This window comes from Glycine max, chromosome 15 (genome assembly GCF_000004515.6).
Source record: "Glycine max cultivar Williams 82 chromosome 15, Glycine_max_v4.0, whole genome shotgun sequence".
Classification (NCBI taxonomy): domain Eukaryota; kingdom Viridiplantae; phylum Streptophyta; class Magnoliopsida; order Fabales; family Fabaceae; genus Glycine; species Glycine max.
The window spans coordinates 2407666-2428618 of NC_038251.2; the positions used below are offsets into that span (position 1 = coordinate 2407666).

Below are 20953 nucleotides of genomic sequence, written 5' to 3' on the forward strand. Positions count from 1 at the left end.
ATTTATTTATTATACATTTTAGTTATATAAAATAAATATTTATTTTGTACAATGAACAAACTAAAATACGTAGTTATATACAAAATAAGTATTAACACTCATTTTTTTGTGTTTTTGTTTCTATTAACAAAACCTGTAACTAAACAGGATTTCTCAAATAAAAATATTTGTTTATATAATTCCCTTTTGTTTTTAAAAACAGCTTTTTCAAAAATGTAACCTTATTTAATTGGACCCAACTCTTCTAAAAACAATAACTCACTTTAGAACATGTCAAAATAAAAAAACTCACTTTAGAAAGTAAAGTTAAATAACGTTAATCATTGATAAGAAAATAGTAATTGGTTAATATAATATTACGTACATGTATAACAAATCATGTTTATATTGTTAAATACTGACATGCATATGTATAAATTATATTAACCTTTGCAGTATAGTTTCTGACTTTCCGTTGTGTCTACCCTACAAAGAGTGAGATAAACACTTTTGCCCGATCGTTTGCGGACTTCACTTTCATCCTCACTATTTGTAGAAACCCACTCTTTCTTACCGCAATCTTTAAAAAGAAATAACACGCATTGGTGCTACTTGTGGACTTGTGGTAATTCGTATTAATATTCAACCATGTTTTCTTGTCAAAACTTTAAAATGCATGGCCAACCTTGTGCATGGATCAACCGGTTTGAGCGCATGAATCAACTAATAGGTAATCGTTCCAACTTAATCAAAGAGGTTTTGAATTTTAGTCATAAATATACATTTGCATTAAATACGTAAAAGAAATTTTTCACTGCAAATAATGATCTTACCTAATTCAAGTAATTACCTCTCGATCGTAGAAGATGGCAGTTGCATATAAAAAATGTATAGTCAATTACTGAGTGTTCGATAACAAATATTGAATCTTCTGTTTCTAACGATAAAATAATAATAATAATAATCTTCTGACCTAAAGGCACACACCTTAAGGAATTGATCCTGAACCAAGCCTATAGCATAGATTAAGATTCATTATGCTTAGTACTTGTCTGACATATTTTACTTTCTTGTTCAAACTCAGTACTTATCTAACACATTATATTTTTCTGTTTAAAAGACGTTTGGACAGGTTAAAAGAAGAGTATTTAGAAATTATTTTGTCTCAATTCTTAAGCGATGCATATAAGATTTTTTGGTGTACAGAAACAAACCCTTTAGGGGCGAGAGTTTCTTTTTTTTTTTTTACATTGATACAATAATTATCCTAACCATGTTAGCAGACTTGAAATTGGAACGAATAATAATACATAGTTGCCCAAATTAAACAATAAGTCAAACAAAGCATTTTTTTTTGTCAGATAAAGAAAACATTTGTCACAGCGAATTGCGATCAAAATGGCTTCCTCCTTTATAATCTGTCTTCAGTGATATACCGATATGCTAAACCTCGTGATTTTCACGTGGGGGTCCTAAATTTCATATGCTCTTCGTTGGTTTTAGCTAGTCAATTATATTCAAACTCGTTGTTTCTAGGTAGCTAGGTGGTCTTAATTAGCTCTTTATCAATCACTAGCATAACATTTTGTTTACGTTTCTTATTCTATGTCAGTCAGAGTCAACTATGCTGCTATGTATTAAACTATTGGTATGTAGGTTCTCGTATATATATAAAAAGAAGGTTCTCGATCGTATTTTTTTATTCAAAAGAAACTTTAGCTGTCTAATTAAACGGTAAACAAAGTGGTGTATATTTAGATTTTTTTGTATGGAAGTTTATATTTAGATTTTGAAATAGCTAATTTGCTATTTTTAGGGTGCATACTAATTTGCATGTAACGTTATAAACCTAACAATGCTATTAATTCAAACGTCAAAAAAAGACAATGCTATTAATTCTTAGTTACTGTATTACGTATCAGTATCACGTAAATGAATCATCAGGGAAAACAAGAAACAGATTTTCTTTGGGTTTGTGAGCTCATAGGGCAGCCTCAACTGGATTAAATCGTCATAAGAAATAAAAAAAGGACTATTATTTCTTATCTTGAAATTTCTTTTTGCTCAAATTAAGATTAATACTTTCAATGGTAAGGTTTTTTGTAAAACAAAGTGAATATGAAAATGGGAAAAGGACAGATTACATTGTGGGATTGAACTGAGGCACTCATAAGTAACGTCACACTATTTAACTAACTCAACATTTTTTGAAAATTTAAAAGACATTGAATATTTTTTAAATAACTGATAAAATAATGAATATAAATTTATTTATTAACATGCATTATATTTTTTTAAAAAAAATACTAATGAGTGTCCTTCAATATATTTTTGACCAATATTACCAATACACTTCTTCGTAGTTTTTAATAATAAAAAAAATTATTGATAACTTAATTAATGTCCTTAAAATACTTTACCCGTATTTTTACCTATCTAACCCTGTTTGCCCTACCATTCTGCCTCGAGCCCACAAATCTATTACTTTTTTTTTTAATTGAGAATCTATTACTTGATCGTCAAGCAGGAAATTTATTTAGTATAATGCTATTAAGAATTGCAGTGTACCTAAAGTGGCTAAAGTATTTGAGATTGTGAGAAATGAAGTTGAATTGATAAGTTCAAGGGATGGACATAATTTCTTAGCGTGCTGTATTAAACAAAAAATTACTCCAGCAACGCCTTCTCTCTTAAAGAATGAATAACATTTAGGTGTATTACTTATAGGTGTTTATTGTGATATTTTCTAATTTAAATTAGAGCTTCATATGGATGATCCGTGTTAATTTTTAATGTCATTTTTGTTGTGCGAGTTATGAAGACAAAATTATAATTTATGATCCAAGAATAACATTAACAAACATATACTAATACTACACTTAAGTTTTGTCCAAATTTCATTTATAAGAAAAATATATCACTTGGAAGAAACTCAAATTTACTTTTCATGTTATCTGTCTGTGTATCACCGCTCCCAACGTTTGACTATTCTTGCCAAATAGTACTCCAGAAAGAAGAAGAGTTCTAGTTGAAAAGATTAACAAGGATAAAAGGTCTAGAGTTGTTGGGTTGCAAAATCAAGAATAATAAATATCTTGACTGATTATGAAGGATTAATTTTTTTTAATGATATCAATCTTATTTCAGCGTACCGACAATATTATAGTCTTCCTAAAGTCCATGCACGAGGACTTTTCTTTTGGAGGATGATCAATTGATATTTGACGTAATTTGCATATTCGATAACGGATTGATTCAAATATACTTTGTATTTTAAGTAGGAATTTGGTTGCTGATAGTTAATAAATAACAATTTTTTTTAATTTATCTTGTGAAAAGTATTTATTAACTAATTTACTTGGCAATTGGTTAGAATCTAGGATCAACGAGTCTTGTTCTCCAACACAGTTCCAATTTGGGAAACACATTCATATCCTTCCACCACCACACGTTTTAATGTAAAAATTTTAATTAAAATTTAATTTAGACACACATTTCAATTACATTAATAGTTAAAAATTTATCCTGGAAATGTTTTACTACTCAAATATACCCTAAATTAATTGATTGATGAGTTCAGTCTAAGTAAATTCTACGATACATAATCAGATCAACATTTTTTTGGTATTGAAATCAGATCAACGTTAATATACAATCAGTGTCTCAAAGCCCAGTACACCTTTAAAAAGAAACAATAATTTCTATTATTTCTAAATACCATGAACTTTATATGGTTGACTTGATAACTCTAAATAAAATCTACCTGAAAGGCTACCTCGCATTTTTATTATTCTGTGAGTATATTTCTTGCAAAAGAATAATGCAACCTGCAGTCAGTTAACATGATTAACAGAAGCAGAAAAATACAAAAATTCTTGGATGGGAATTTTATGTATATTGATTTCTAATTCCTGTGTTGTATGCTTCAAAAGAACAATCATGTACTGTACAAGACAAATTTCAAACCATTTCTTCCCTTGCAGTCATCCAAGTCCAAACCAAGAATGTAAGTTGTTGATTTACCAAAAGATTACAATAGGATATAGGGTTATTTCCAATCTTTCATGTAACCTTTCAAGGCCTGTCTCACTAATCCTTATGGTTCTCAAAACAAGCTGAAGTGTAAGTTGTAGTTCATACCTACTAATTGTCATCCTTTTGATTCATTGAGAATTCTGGAACTAATGCTTTCTCAGATAAAGCATACGAAGCACCTCATGAAATCACTGAACAAGAACAAGAAAATGTGGTAGCGTCAAATGAGTAGAAAAGAACTTCACTATCAAAGTAATTTATTTTTAACAAATAAGTTAATAGCACCTAAAAAAAGTATGAAAGTCTTCCACAAGCTAGGCATACCTGTGTGTAAGGAGATATCTCAACATTCATTGATTTTGTATTATTTGAATTCTTGCATACAGAGATGTGAAGATGAGACTTATTTATAATCATCTAGATGTAACTATAGCTACAAATGATGAACTTGTTGTAACTGCCTCGGGTATAAAGAGGGAGTTTGTTATATCAGAAGTAATTCAAAATCCTATAGGAAGTTATTTCCCTCTATCGTTTACACTGTGCATAGTATGTCACCAGGTATGCAAGAGTAAAATTGAACAAGTTAGCTTTTATGTAAAAGACAAAAGGCAAGGTTTATCAATATGGCTAAGAGTTTCTAATTTAGATTGTAACAGACCATTCCTGTGGCTTCAATTGGGAAATAACGAAGTTCAGTAATTTGCAAATATAAAATGCACAGAAGAACAATTCCCAAGATGTTTAAAATATCATGTAATTACTTTACCAACATATGAATCATATTATTAAAGAAATTGAATGCTGCAAAAGAATTGAATAAATACGTTTACTTTCAGGTTTTGTTACTCGTAGTATTCAATGCAGTAATTGTTAAAGCACCTTGGAGATTAGCCTCATGGATCTTCTGGGCTGTACTGTCAAAGCTTTCTTCATGCTTCGTAAGAACATTCCAACAGGTTTATCACTGGAACTTTGAACCTCAGAGTATATGTGTTTCCTCTTTTTGTGAAGTTTCATTTTAGACTCCTGATCACCACACTCTAGGCCAGACTTCGTATGTGGGTCATCAAATTGGGAACATCTGGAAGAAGCACAGCATGAATATGCTCAAATCAGTGGTATAAAAACTTAATTAACTTTGAAAAATGTTTCTGAGAGGAGTAATTACTCTGAACTCTTCCTTCCATTAACAATTTTGCCCACTTCCTGCAAATAACAGGATGTTTTATATACTTAACACAAGTGAATAAATGAATTCATAAAAACAAAGATAAATATTAGTCACATGGGAGCCACAAGCCAATATGCCTGTAAAGGATCCTCAGAACTGTTAAGATTGTCAATACATCAAGTTTATAATCTCTTCCCTCAATCCCTATACTCTATCCCCTTCTCCAACACAGACAAACATAAAAAGTAAAAAGTTGCTTTCACAGGTATGTTACAAAGGATTAAAAAAGTACAATCATAAAAATAGAGGATAAAATACAAATTATTGAGAGCTCTATTAATAAACAACTAGCAAATAATGAGAAAATAAATACTGATCTAACTACAATGAAAAAGATACCAATTTGAATAATAAACTGGCATCTTCAAGAAGTAGAAAGGGTTCGGAAACTGTATTTAGCAATAATATGAATCATTTAATAATAAGATTAATTTCACATTTTTCACTATGAAAATCAAGAACCAATTAAGCCTTCCAACTGGAAAAATTATACATATATATCTGGAAGGCTAGAGATAGCACCATACCCATTCTTCAGTTAGTGATGGGAGATTCTTCCCATCAGTATCCAAATCAATCTCGCTTGAGTAAATTAGTCCACCTTGTTCCATGTCTGAACAATTCTTAGGATCACTTAAAACTTCTGAAACTTGTAGCTCCAAAGAACTACTTAACAAAGCTCCTGGACATATCATACCAGGGTTGACAGGGCAAAAACCATTTAGCATAGCACAATCTTCAGAAATTTCGTTATCATGCTTTGAATTTTCATGCCCTAATGTGTTGAGGCCTGACTGTGAATTGCCAACAGAACCACATATTGATTTAATGAATGCAATATCAGTAGTAATTGAATCAAGGATTTTCTTAGATACATCTTTAGCGCAAGATTCAGCACCAGAAATATAATTGTTTGGTGCACCATAACTAACTTCAGCTGAGACAGTGGATGGTAGGGATAACTAACAGAGAGAAAAAGCGCGTAAAGGAAATAACTAAATAGTCTGAAAATGTTCTTGCTTTATTCATGCATGCACTGCTGTATATATATATGGTTTAACATTTTATCTAATATGGATAATACCCATCCTGTTATAACAAAAGATACTGTCCCCTAACCCGCGACACTGCTAACGGAATTGGTTATTACAACTGGGTCCCCTTTACTCGTAATCATTCAAGTACGTGGGCTTGGTGTGAGTGCGTGCAGGTCTGGCACTGGTACGTGGTGCATGTTGTGCTGGGTCTATGGGACTGTTGTTGCTATCAGTGGATTGATTTTCATTTACATTTTTTTCCACATGTACAGTCATGGCACATGGAGTTAATGAATCATATATTGAAGGGCAGCCACCTTTATTCTGTTGATCAAGCCCTGTAACATCTTTTACCAATTTCAAGCTTGGGGCATATCTGGTTGGTCCATTACAATCATCAAAGTGGCCAGACTTTGTATTCCATATAAATGAACTTTTTCCTTGTGTAGAACTCCCTCCTGAACAACTGAGATCCTGCCAAAGACTCCTAGATTCTTTCTTCCTACACACTTTCTCACTCACACGTACCTCATTTCTGTACCTGTTAGTCCAATCTGATGGGGATGAATTTAAATCAATACAAAGGCCAATTCCCTCATCTGACCTGACATAAAACTCAAAACAACGAGAAGGAGCTTGAGTAGTTGCTTTTAGTGAAGAAGTAAAATCTTTTTATTAGAAGAAACACCAGTTTCTACAGCTCCACAGTTATTTGGGTGAAAACTTTGCACTGTCTTGCTTCTTGTATTGCATAAATAAACATTAGAGTTTCTTACAGGCAACTTTCTCTTCTTTGAAGCTCCCTTATACATTGTATACCCAAGGCCCTCCTGTAAATGATAAACAAACATGGCTTCATAAGCATTTGTTACAAATGAGCAATTAAAGGTGGAAGGAATAATTTTTAAAAATGATGCAGCAATACCATTTAAACTACATCTACAAGTGATTTACATAATTGGTAAAAGATGGTTACAGGCACCATACCCATTTAAACTGCATCTATGAGTGATTTACATAATTTTTTTCTTGTTAGCAAAACATAGTATTACAACCACAAAGGAGGAAATTAGTGCGTGGAATATCAGGAAGGCTAACTAGGGAAGGGAACGTGCAATGAGATATATTAATTATGGATTCAATCAAGATTTAAGAAGAAATGGTTCCTTGAAATTTACACCTCATAGCAACCTACTTTTTAAACTTTTGAAGAGTTTTTTGGTTTGTGGAGCTTAACTAAGAACGCGTTATTAAGATATGAAACAGCTCCCATTCCATTAGTGGTAGTGGTAGTAGCAGACAGCATTGAAGGTGCCAAAATAAATAGTTTAAATAGATTAATTTATTTATTGAGAAATGAAAAAAAAGAAAGAGAGCAACGGAAAAAAAAAAGATTTCATTCTCGCATATATAATACATTCTTGAAAAGGGGTGAAAAGTGTTAATTGTGACTAAATTTCGGACCGAGTGTAATTAAGACAAACAAGACAATGCAGTGATGGGGCAGAGGCGGTAATTTCCAATTTTTCTGCTCTTTTGAATCAATCCAATTGCAGCCCAGGGATAATTTACCAAATTAGCCTAAAACTGAATAAATTTATTATATAGGATAGTTTCTGATTATTAATAGTATATAACTTTTTTTCCTCAATGTTTCGATAAAATAATATTTAAATATATCTTATATGAACTATAAAAGCGAGAAAAAAAATTGATCAAATTTTACATATCTTTTATGTAACTCTAAATTAATCAAAATTTATTTTTCTTAAATAAGAGGATTAACACAAAAGAAACAGCAAAAAAAAACCTTATATGAATTATTTTTCTTTATTTATTTTAAATAAAAGAAAGAAAAAAAAAGGTTTGGACTCGGGCTTAACATAGTCCTTTGTGACTCTCGTGGTGTAACTTTTTCAGCCCAAATTTTCTTTTGGTGGAGTTGAAAATTCATTAAAAATAACAGGTTTTATAGCCCACAAAAACAAGGTGCCAAGAAGCTCAGAAATCATCAAATCAGCATAAACTATTTTGTTTACGGTCAAGCTACATATTTTATACTATATATATATATAGAGCAGAGGATTTCCATCCACAAGTGTCGCTTTGGCCGAGTGGTTAAGGCGTGTGCCTGCTAAGTACATGGGGTTTCCCCGCGAGAGTTCGAATCTCTCAGGCGACGGCATTTATTTTGTTTTTACTTCTAATTTAACTTATTAATCATTTCATTTAATCTACAAATATTGTCTCACATCTATTTATTTGAAATTTTGCTCCTCTAATGTCAGAAGGATTGAAACTTTTGAACTGCTATATGCCAACGTATTACAATGTGTAGGGTGAAATTCTGCTGATGTTATAACCTCTCTGCAATAATAATATCTAGGGTCAAGGCTCAACCAATACTTTTAAATTAAACTGAGTAGGCAAAAAATAAGGAAACAGATTATTCTTCCTTGACTTCGGCCTAAAACCCATGAAAGCCCAAATATTATGTTCACAGCACTAAAACAGCCATCAATACAACCTTAAAACCTCAGTCTATCGCTTGCACATTTCCTCTCACTATGACCTTCAACCTGTTTTTACCCTGATTCACCCTACAAAACCAGAATTCTGATACGTTAAATTCTAATCCCTACACTATCCTACATCAATCAAACAATTTGAGACTGGAAAGATCTACACAGGCAAAAGGTGCTCAAGGGATGGATTGGTCTGAGTTTGACTTGGGCAATTTTTTGACCATGTTTCCCAAACCTAGACCGTAGTTGAGCTGGTTAAGATTGAGTCTAGGTGGGGCTGGGCCAACCACACTGTCCCAAAGCTTAGACAATATCTTATACGAACAGTAAGCCTAAAGAGAAAACAACAAATTGGACTGGTTGCATAAAATTGTCTCATGAATGTTACACAATGTTCAATAACAAGCCACTCAATGAAAGGAAAATATATTATCAGAGGATAAAATTATAGCATTACAAACATAGTTTGACACACCATACAATATTTATCTATCTTGTCAAAAGTTAAAGACTAAATAATTAAATTTAAAAGATAATGTGTAATGCTTTCAACCACCAAAAGTAACTGACACTGAAAATTGATTTGGATGTGTATTTGGATGAACCTCAAGTGGAAGATGATGATGACTTTGAGAATGATGTGTTTCATTATTGGAAGGCTAATGAAAAAAAAGGTTTCCTACACTCTCTATAATGACTTGAGATGTACTTAGTATTCCTATTATCATAGTGGAATAGAGTCTGGTTTTAGCCTTAGTGGATGTGTTTTGACAAAATATAGAAATTCTACTCTTCCTTGAACATGTTCAAATGTTGATTTGCACTAGGAATTGATTGTAGGGTTTTTCTCAAAATCCTAGTGGTAATCCTTTGTGTGTGTGTTTGTTTGTATTTTTGTATTATTATGTTTATTTAATTACTTTAGGGTTAATTGGCTTATTGTATTTCACTTTGGTTGAGTTTTAGATGAAGATGAGATTACAACAATAATAAAGCAATAGATAAATTGATTGAGAAAACTGGGAATTATTTTGTATGGAGGATCTGATGCATGTGAGAAGGGAAAGATCTAGATTTTGATTTTGATTTTGACAATTAATATACCAAAATATTTTGTATCACTCAATCCGAATTGCTATCAATTTATTGTTTGTTTCTCTTATCTTATTTATGAGATTGCATTGTCTTTTAAGAACAACTTGATAGGTTATGCTTGAAGTGTTATTTTATTTATTTATTATTCGGTCCAACATATGTGTTTTTTTTTCAGTTATTATTAATTTACCAATATCTTAGTTTCTTATTTTGTCAAGGATATCATGCATTCATGAAATGGTGAAATTAAATGTGATCAATCTTGAGCATGATTAAGCTTGATTATTGGGGTATATACTTGACTACAAACTTTTATTTGCATCTATAATATTTTTTTCCTTTGAGCAAGTCAACTACATTCAAAACTTTGTGAAGTTATATTATAAATTCTCAAGCGGTTAACAAATTAAAAAGTTCTTCAAATTTAAAATTTAAAATTTAAGACCCGGGGTTGATCCTAACCCACAAGGTCTTGTGAGTTTTTGGCCATGCAGATCTTATAATCCAACCCTTTTGATCCTGTGGATTTTTTTGACCTTGACCCACATGAACCAAAGTTGGGTCGGACTAAATGGATCATTTTAACTGCTCTACTCTTCCTGATAAGACTTGTTTAACTTTGATTGTTGATTTACTAAAAAAGAGGTTCATAAGACGCTTATAACATGAAATCATATAAAACTTCAAGATCAAATAAGTTCTAACCTATCTTTTTAAAATGTTTTGGCATAAGGTTGAGATGACACGCTCAAGCTAATGAAATATTTATTGTCTTAATTCTCAAGGGTGACCATCAAACCACTTTCGAGGTACTCAAACCAATTTAGCCTATATAATATTATTTACAAGCTTATTTCCAAAATGTTGCTAGCAAGATTGCAACCTTTATTTGGCGGATTAGTCTTCTTTAGAATAACTTTTTTCTTGACAAAGGAATAACTAAAAATGCAAGATGATATGTAAGTTTGAGAAGGATTAAATATAACAATTTCCTAATTACAAAACTAAAACAAAATAATGTTTAATATGAGAAAAAACTAAATTTGAGAGAACACAAATATATTTAATTTAATTCAATTTAAATACTTCATTTATCTCATCATAATTATCATCTTAAGTTATTTTAGACGGACCAATAAAATATAATAAATAGAAAAAAAAGAATAATAATTTTATAAAATTAACTTTATTTTTGTTAATTCAATGTTAATTTTTATTGTTCATATTGTTAATATAAAAGAAATATAAGTGAAAAAAATGTAATTAATATTACATTAAAAAGTTAAATAATAATTATTTTCAGATAATTTTATTTCTTTAGACAATTATTTTTATGGAAGAGAGCAAATAAAAAAAAAAGGAGAAACAAGATACAAAGATGCCACGTGTTAGCACCCTACCAAACACGCGCAAATAGCCGTTGAGTAAATTCAAGTGTCTGAAGTCCACTGAATATTACATAATGTAATGTAATGCCGGCCTCTACCCTAATCATTTGCCGGGCTCCACTCTCCAACCACCTCCTATTTATGTTTAGATCCGTAATCAACGCTCAAACACACATCAATGCCTTTTAAACTCACATTTAGAAGTCTTTTTTTTTTTTTTTGTTGAATGGTTTTTTCATTTGGTATCACTTACCAGTAGACATTGATTAATAAACTTTAAATTTTAATATATATTTTTTTATTGAAGAGATCATGAAAATACATAAATAAAAATCATTACCAATATAATTTTACGTATTTTAATAAAAAAAAATTATTTTTAACCAATATTTTAAAGATACTATTTAACACAAAATAATCTTTAAAAAAAATAAGAAAATCCTTCGTTAAAAAGACAATATTTTAACTGATATTTTCAGTAAGCATTAACAATTTGTCTCTTATTAGATTTCCCGTTTAAAGAAAAGGTTTTACTTGGTCCTTACTCTGGATGGAACGATTAATCTCGTAATTATATTCATAAATTAAATACTTATTGTCAAAGAGGGAAAAAGAAATAATATTCCCGTCTGATCCATTCAGAAAGTAGAGGGTCATGGTTAGCAGACATTTCTTAATTAATTGTGTATCATTGCTCGGCATTATATGTGGATTAGATCATCGGCCAGTTAAACAATAACAATAACTATATGTGGAGTACATTACAGGTAAGGCAACACACCATTGAAGTGACATGGGGCCAATACAATACAATTCTTGCAAAGCAAAACCAATTATTATTTAATGTGAACGCGTCTTTGAAACAACCCTGCTCATCACCATCACTGTAGTTATGTCAAGTTTACCCATCCAAACACAGTTTAAGAAATATTTAAATCTAAATCTATACATAAATATTAATTGAAATTTATCAATGTTATTTTTTTATACAATGATTACACTTACACCCAAATTAGAATTTATAATCACATATATACTATCTCAACTCTTACTAAAAGTCGAGTTGGATTGTATGACTAGATATATTAATAAAAATGTATTAGATGGAGTGTATTAAGAAAAATGCTAATAAGTGATAGTAGAATATTAATAATTTTTTTCTTTTAATTTTTTAACTAACGTTCTAAAGACACACTAATTATAGCCCAATATTAATAACATTCATCTCTTAAATTAATTGAAATTGATTGAGTGGAAGCAGATCCAGTTGTGCCCCTTACCAAAAACGCGTTAGAGTTAAAGTGGCTGAAGAGACAGCTCTTGCATGTCTCTTAAAAGCTCTGAGTGAGGCTGGAGCAACAAACAAAGCATAAAACAACCTGAATTCAACTCACTTCAATTTCTTTACCTTATATATATCTATCCAATTAACCACTCTTATATTTAGAATCCAAAAATCTCTCGTCGTCCAAGAAAGAAGCACCACAAATTAATTCTCGTTTCCCATTCCCATCCCCATGCCAACTATTTTGCATAGGATTTTCCTTCTTTACAACCTCGTACACTCATTCCTCCTCTGTCTGGTCCCCAAGAAGGTGCGTCCCTTCCTCCCCCCTTCTTGGTTCCAAACCAAAACCATCACTGCACCTTCTTCTTCTTCTTCTTCTTCTTCCAGTGCCCGCATCATCAAGAGAACAACAATGGACCCCAACGAGCTGAAGCGCGTGTTCCAGATGTTCGACCGCAACGGCGACGGAAGAATAACGAAGAAGGAGCTGAACGACTCGCTGGAGAATCTTGGCATCTTCATTCCTGACAAGGAGCTCGGCCAAATGATCGAGAGGATTGACGTCAACGGCGATGGCTGCGTCGACATCGACGAGTTCGGGGAGCTCTACCAGACCATCATGGACGAGCGCGACGAGGAGGAGGACATGAGGGAGGCCTTCAACGTCTTCGACCAGAACGCCGACGGCTTCATCACCGTCGACGAGTTGAGGACCGTCCTGTCCTCCCTCGGCTTGAAGCAGGGCAGAACCGTCCAAGACTGCAAGAACATGATATCCAAGGTTGATGTTGATGGAGACGGCATGGTCGATTTCAAGGAGTTCAAGCAAATGATGAAAGGGGGTGGCTTCAGTGCTCTCACTTAAATTCATTTCTTTCACATCCATTCAATCTATCTATTCCCATACATCTTTGCTTTGTTTTGTTCTTGTATATAAGTTTCAGGAGAAATAATTACATGATTCGATCAACAAGGTAATTGTGTTTTCTCTAACTAATCTCCACGTCACACACATGTAATGGTTTCCGACCATGGACGGTATATGATTTAGATCAATCCCATATGATCTCGTCGTCCTAGGTATGCAATGTAATGTGCGCATTAATTTGTGCCTCGTATTTACCATGCATGTCATTTTTATTTTTTTTGGAAGAAGCACGCGTCGACGCTTTTGTCAGTTTGTGTGTGTGTGTGTGTGTGTGTGTGTGTTTCCAATGTTAGACGTTGGTTTTGGGGGGTTAGAACCTGGCTCGATAAGTGAGATGAGCCTTGCCCTGGTATTGCTACAACTTCATGTCTTGGTTTTTTGGGGGAGGAAGGCCGTTGAAATCGGGAGACTATTGCTAGTCACAAGATCTGTTTGTGTTTTCTTGTTGTTAAAGTTTTGAGGCCGTAAAGGTTGGTTCTGTTTTTACCATGTAAAACTCTGTTTGATGATTTTGTTGAATCTTGATCTCCCTTTCTTTCTTTCTTTTTAATTTATCGGATAAATAATCTAATTTATCATATGAGATACTTATAAATTGATATAGGAAAGATTAAACATTCAAATTCAGTTTGTGAATGTACATAAAATATGACAAATTTGTGTATAATTTAATGATAAATTAATTCTTAAAATTTTTTAACTTATGTGAAGTTGGTCGTTAAAAAATATAATTTATTATTAAATTAATCTTAAAACAACTTAATAATAAAATGATTTCACAAACTTAAGACAAGACTAATTTATTATATTTTACAATATTTAAGGACTAAATTTATATTTTATATCTTTTAACAATCAATTTATCACGACATCATAATATCCTGAACATGAATTTTGGTTATTTATCTTTTTCATCCGCAGCACCTTTATTTGCAAAAGAAATTCACAGAAAATAAAGGACATGTGACAAGAATTAATTAATTATCATGGCAGTTTTACCGACCAAACCGTAATAATTTATTGGAATTACAGTGTGTTTTCGGCATGCAATGGCGTTTTATATTGCAGTTGGCATGTTTGGTAGTTGGTAAAGTCTACATATGCAAAAAAAAAAAAACAATGATTATTGATTTGGGTAAATTTGATATAAACACGATAATAGTTCCTTAACCCTGACTCAAGTCCATTGTCTGAATGTCTCTAGGTGATAGAAATTTAACACCAAATGACAAGTTTGTTAGTAGCTGTACACCACACAAATTTTATAGAGATAAATTTGGCCTTTTTATAAAATTGAAAAGTGACAATTAACCAGAAATTTTCGCTACATTGGAAAAGGTACATTTTTTATGTAAGCAGAATGCAAGCAGGGGAGAGTAGAGTCAATATTTGATGTAAACCATGACGACCCCACAAACTTGGAAAAGGTACATGATCACTGGCTCGAAAATGTTGAGTCCAACGGAAGAATGAAATGGCTACGTTATACAGTACTCACAAGAGAAACGCTTTTCGGCAAGAACAATAAATAATGGATGTTACACTTTAAGCACCTACCTAATCCAGGACATGGTACACACCAGAAAAATGTGATTTTTTCTGGTAAACTATGTGCTGCCTGAAGTTTAACTTGACCGCTACACTACACTACTTCAAGCGATGCCGACAGAATAATGTTAGCCTTCTCAACAATCTCAACCAGGATGTCTCCAATGAGGAAGCATGCTATGATGGCTCTAATTGCCCACCATCCGAATCTGATTTTTCCTCCTCAATCTCTCTTATGCTTCTTACTACAGCAGCAACCTTTTTAGAGATATGTTCTGTGTGCTTTTCTAAATCATTTAAAATCACATTTAACTGCTCTTCATATGCAGCACAACGTCGTTTACACTTTTGTCTTTCATTGTACAACTCAAGTGACAGCTCACGGATTCTTTTATCCTTCTCATCCTGTGACACAAATCATCAATATAAGTGAGGTACTAAAAAAGAGAGACACAAAACAGAGAAATTCAACCCTAGCAAGTAGCAACCAGTGATAGCTGTACATGAATCAACTTATCAAAGCTGCTTGCGATGTGCTTCCAATTTTATACAACAGTTTAATCAATCATATTCACAGTCATTTTCTTTCTCTCTTTCTTGGATGTTAGAGGGAAAGGGGCTCTTAGCCTTTTATTGTAATCTCAAATTTCAGGAAACAATTCACTAAGAGGAGTGTTGGCAACACATTCGCTAACATGCTCTCTATTTTTGGTTAAAATTTATGAAAAACTAGAAAATTCTGAGTGAGATTCATTAATAGGCGAGACCTACAAAAAATTGTGATTACTAATAAATTCCAACCAAATAATAGAGTGGTTAAAAGAAGTGCATTGCTAGCATATCTCATTAACTAATTACCATATCTTCTTGATGTGATATTGATAGAACTCCATCACGGACTTGGGCATATACTAGGAAGAGATTTAGGAGAACCAGTGAGTCCAAAATCAAAGGCAACATGGGATACCCTATGCCTTCAAATAACTAACAACCTACATGACAGGGGATGCAAACTGGAGGGTTTTGGTTGGAATGGTGGAGGATATTGATAAAAACCGAGACACCGGTGAGAAGGAAGGAAAAACTGTGAGTAAATGGCTAGGGCCAAGAGAGACCAGGCACTCTCAAATTACACAGAATCATCTTTATTTTGCCGAGTAAACTCTCATTCTAGTCCCTAAAATTGTAAGCACTGATCATTTTAGTCTTTGAATATACAAAAAAATTTCATTTCGGTCTCTAACTTTTCAAAAAGCCATGCATTTTATTAATCCTTTTTTTACTTCATTTTTCACCGTAATTTTGCAACAGAAAAGATTTAAGTGATAATGTTTTGCAAAGTTAGGGGCTAGACACTTACAATTTCAAGGACTAAAATGAGGGTTTACTTGTATTTTTGCTAGTCAAGCTCATCTTGTTCTGTCTATTTGAACCCCCACCAATACTGATGTCAATTCCATAACAGCAGCAGGAGAGATCTAATCAGTAGTCTATTTACACTATACAGTTCATTTCAATCAAATATACTTAAATTGTTAGTTAAAAATGCACTGTTTGACTGGCCTCTTCATCCCTTTGTTGACAACAGAATAACAAAGGAACAGAGATTTGGGAACTGTGTATTCAACCATAGATCATACATCAGTTCATAAGTACCATCTAGTCATATTTGCCATCGTCCGGAGAGACATACCTCACTAACCAAGTGCTTCCCAGATCCTCGACATGGAACTTTACTGGGACTCATTAGTTTATGAGTATGCTCCTTCACAAATTTGGTGACAACCCACTTCCCTCTATCCCGCAAAGCCAGCCTTATCATGGCCTGACAACCTTCCCGAGTGGCTGGTGGAGGAGGCAGCACTCTATCTTTCCTGTGTAAATACTTTTTTGCACGAAAGCCTTCTTTAGAACAGACAAAATCTTGACCAATAACCTGGTTATTTACTCGTGAACGACGGTTATGGTGTATTCGTACTGTAAACCCTATCCTCCTACCATAGGCAATGTAGAATTCTCTGGCTTCCTCTCTTGAATTGAACTCCATGCCTATGAATGGTTCTACAGCTTCTATATCAGTTGAAATGTCTGCTACAGGTTGTTCAACAAACATTTCATCTTCACCTCCACATATTTCTAAGTTTTTTGAAAATTCATCTACCTTCTCGTGTTTGTCACTAATTTCTGCTTGCATATCAAGGTCACTATCATCTGAATCAAATCCCTGGCCAGATTGGTGATCCATCGCCCTACTATGGCAGAATTACGCAAATAATTAGATTATCCTTCAAAGTTAATCAGATAACTTGACTAAATTTTGATTGCATGATAAAACCAGCAATCGTAAAATTTGAAGAATATGGTTATTGTGGTTTTATGATTTCCAATTTAAAGGGTGTCTTTCTTTTTTTTATTTTCCTTGTTTGGTTCTATAGTGTTAATAACCATAAATATTGATAATGTTCAACCAGAAAAGAAAACAACAAAACCAAATGGGAATTTGAAAGAGTTTCTACAAAGCTAATTAAAGCATTTCTCATCATATGAACACTTCTGTTGAAAATTGAAGGTGTTTGACTAAGCTTACTGAAAGTAACTAATGATCCTCCTACAAGCTCTTTTTAGCTTATCAAAACAAGGTAGTATTTGGCCTTACTTTTATTTGACTTCTCCTTAAAAGAAGAAGCTCCTCCAATAGCTTCTATGAGAGCTCTACTTTTCAATTTTGACTTTCCCATCATTAAAAAAACTCCTTTTAGTTTTTAGAGATATTCTTAAATTGTGTTCGGCCCAACTTTTCCTATTAGAAAGAAGAGAAACCCAAAAGAAGTCGGATCAAACATTATCTAAAAAGAGCTAGTAGGAGGGTCTGTTGGAGAGTTGTAATCTTAACATATCATAACAACTTCATTGAATTGAGCACTCATGAGTTGAGACATCATTGAATCCAAGCTGCAAATTTAGTATGCTCGGCTGCTAACACCAAAATATCAATCCCGATTTTTAAAAAAACATAAACAAGAATTAGTAGGTCTTGTATTTTTTTTTTGGAAATTGTATATAGACTGGATATGGATATCGGCTATCCTATTTATTCAAAACTCTTGGATGATGGATGAATATCAGATATTAATAGCATTTAATTAGAACTTATACTGCAGAGAGAGAGAGAGAGAGAGAGAGAGGTTTCACCAACAAAGATCACAATCAAGATGAGCAATTTGCATGACTTTTCACCATAGTTGCAGGTAACATAGCTCTAAAGCCCCAAGCTATACAATTATTGGATACAGGATAAGTGTATATTTATACAGTGCGTTGATAAATTTTAATTATTATTGTTATTTTTGTCCAAGTAAACAAACAAAAAAAAAAAGAGAGGCTAATTTTCATGAATTAAGAATATACACAAGATTTACAAAAATGTGAGAAGATGGAGACAACGGTTTAGTACCTGTCCAGTCCAGCACAATAACTACCGAAGATAAAATCAGCCTGATTTCAACATATTCCTGCAAAACCTGCAAGAAAATTATGCATGCTATTAACATTGCATTATACTTTTCCTTTCAACTAGGAAATAGGAATGCTCCATCTGTCAAATTGTCCACTCGGAATACCAATATTTCCGGATGCAATGTTACTTTCAGTATAGATGAAAAATTCATAGCATGAGTTCGAGAAAAAAAAATGCATTGGCTTTCCTAGTGAATAAAAACGGCACCACGAAGAAAAAGTTGATGAACCCTTACTTGCCCCTCCTCCGACGAGGTCCAGATAGAGTTAAGTTTGGATCGGGTCGGGTCTATCAGTTTTTGGATTATTCAAATACGAAGGCCAAAGAAGGGTTCCTCCGAATCTCATGCACACACCATTGATGTACGGATGCTTGACCAGAGAACAGCAACACTACGGTGTTATGCGATGCACGTTCCACTGTGAAGATTTATTTATTTATTTCAAAATTCAATGATAAATAGTATTGTGATTTTTTTCATGAATAAACGAACTTATATTTGTGAGTTGAAATTATGATTAAATTTTTTGAAATAATATTTGAGTTTAATTTTTTACGAGAAAAATAATATTTTCCTGCAGTTACTTATGTCTACACTCAAGTATGAATTAATTAGAAGACTTAATTAAGTTTTTACTAGAATATAGTTTGTTTATAAAAAATTATCTATCTCATATACCTAAGAATTTTTGCGTTTTATTTCACTATTTGTCGTTAGTCCTCATCCATCAAGTGATGACGTGACATATGAAATATCATCATATCATCACGCATACTCACTAAATACATAAGTTCAGGTGTCCACGTCATTAATTTTTATTTTTTTTAATTTAAAAAAAATGAAGGTACCGATATGGAGGTGCTCGAGATGATGTTGAAACTCAAGTCAAGCCACGACATGCAACCTCTTGAGTTAAACGCAACAACCACCGGTGATGGCTGAATCCCCACCTTTGTTCCCTGGAACATAATCTTAGTTGTTGATTTCGCATTGGAAACCAAATACTTCTTAATAGCATCATCGGCTTTTCTACCCAACTACGGTACCCTAGTAATAAATGAGCATTCGCCACTAGCTCCTCGTCGTTAGCGACAGTGTTGACACCATCCCTAATGCTCTGGTGGATTTCATCATCGAGCCTTTTTGAACCCTAGCGATCAACCCACGGTCACACAAAACAACTTTGTTCCCTTCGTACATAAGTTTCCATTCATAGCACTGTTACTCACATTCCCTGCATAAACCAAAGGCAAATGGGAATTTGGCAAAGCGTTACCGTGGTAAAGCGAAACGCCGGAGAAGTTGAATCCATTCTTGAGTGCCACATATGCGAGGAAGTCACGATCCAGTGTGCCAGTGCCTACAGTAGTGATCCATGGAGTCACATTGGAGAGATGACGTGACACTTTGTCTGTCATGTTATCAATTAACGGATGCATTCTAACGGTAGGTACTAAAATGCAACACAAAATTTTTCCAGGTATTTAAGGAACAAAAATGAATGTTAAGTAGTTTTTTGAAAATGGACTATATTCTAAATATGAAAAACTTAATTAAACCTAATTAAAATGACAAAAAAATATTCATAACTAATTTATGTGGATAATCTAAGTTCTCTCAACCATCATCCCAAGGCCTAAGTCTTCCTTCTACCAACGACTTGTTTGGCAAATAAGTATCTTCTCTCAATTTCATAAACAAAATGTGGGTTTTTGGAAAGTAGGCCCGAAGAGTTTGTACTATTCGCATTCGCACCACATTTTTGCTATTTGTAGCACCTTCTTTAGCATTTGAATGTGAATGTGATATTCTAAACTAACGAAGGAAACATTGTGGTGTGATGCGAGAGAGAGATGGCGGGTAATTACCATAACCATCAGCGGCACATGCTATAGCTGGTGTTGTCGTGCTGGAAAATCACCGCCCAGGTCACAAACACCACCACATCCTCCATCATAGCCATGGCTTCATCATCAGAGCAGGAATTTGTCACTCACTACCGTGCTCTTGTTAATCGCTTCCCAAGATCGCATGGTTTTTGGGACTCTGAAGTGGCATCTCGTGTCGGGGAGAAGCTAGAGTTTCGCCTCAGAGAAATCGGCGTCACCAACGTTCAATTCGACCCTCACGAGAAACAGTCTCGTCCCGTCCATTATCGCGTCATGCTCTCCTCCTTGTTCCATTCCATCAAAAACACCGGCGTCGACTAAGTCAATTACCTGTAAGTTTCAATTTTGAGTGTTGTAATTGGGGATTTTCCATTTTTGTGTCAACTCTTCACACACAATAATTTTTTACCCTATTATTGTTATTTGGATCTCAAATTGTTTGTCGTGCTGCCTGCGCAATAGAAACTGCTTAGTGTTTTTGTTATTTGT

The 20953-nt window shown here is 33.3% G+C and overlaps 2 protein-coding genes and 1 non-coding gene across 7 annotated transcripts; 2 read left to right on the top strand and 1 right to left on the bottom strand.

Annotated features, from left to right (window-relative positions):
- The first annotated feature begins 8385 nt into the window (after window positions 1–8385).
- TRNAS-GCU (transfer RNA serine (anticodon GCU)) lies at window positions 8386–8467 on the top strand. The gene has a single exon. It is a non-coding gene; the product is annotated as a tRNA-Ser (tRNA).
- Window positions 8468–12645: 4178 nt separating this feature from the next.
- Window positions 12646–14028, top strand: LOC100527487 (EF-hand, calcium binding motif-containing protein). The gene has a single exon (NM_001249810.2). The coding sequence runs from the start codon at window positions 12811–12813 to the stop codon at window positions 13444–13446; it is 636 nt and encodes a 211-aa protein (NP_001236739.2). The 5' UTR covers window positions 12646–12810; the 3' UTR covers window positions 13447–14028.
- Window positions 14029–14542: 514 nt separating this feature from the next.
- On the bottom strand, window positions 14543–19028 carry LOC100810283 (protein FAR1-RELATED SEQUENCE 5). 5 transcript variants are annotated; one of them, XM_006597163.4, is made up of 4 exons: window positions 18810–19028; window positions 18512–18578; window positions 16751–17306; window positions 14545–15462 (listed from the first exon to the last, which is right to left on the bottom strand). In XM_006597163.4, the coding sequence occupies exons 3-4, from the start codon at window positions 17300–17302 to the stop codon at window positions 15235–15237; spliced, it is 780 nt and encodes a 259-aa protein (XP_006597226.1). In that variant the 5' UTR covers window positions 17303–17306; window positions 18512–18578; window positions 18810–19028; the 3' UTR covers window positions 14545–15234. The 5 variants fall into 5 exon arrangements, 3 of the variants coding, with proteins under 3 accessions (XP_040865760.1, XP_006597226.1, XP_003546989.1); XM_003546941.5 differs by having other exon boundaries at window positions 14546–15462; window positions 16751–17309; XR_005888739.1 differs by having other exon boundaries at window positions 15331–15462; window positions 16418–17309; window positions 18810–19011.
- Window positions 19029–20953: the final 1925 nt, after the last annotated feature.

What these genes read in the sequence shown, in the direction of transcription:
- LOC100527487 (NM_001249810.2), top strand. Translation starts at nt 12,811, where the DNA reads ATGCCAACTATTTTGCATAGGATTTTCCTTCTTTACAACCTCGTACAC.
- LOC100810283 (XM_041009826.1), bottom strand. Translation starts at nt 18,284, where the DNA reads ATGCAAATTGCTCATCTTGATTGTGATCTTTGTTG. An exon ending in CTTGATTGTGATCTTTGTTG is followed by an intron (nt 17,307 to 18,249) that starts GTGAAACCTCTC and finishes CTGCCATAGTAG; the next exon opens with GGCGATGGATCACCAATCTG. An exon ending in GGAAGCACTTGGTTAGTGAG is followed by an intron (nt 15,463 to 16,750) that starts GTATGTCTCTCC and finishes TTTGTGTCACAG; the next exon opens with GATGAGAAGGATAAAAGAAT.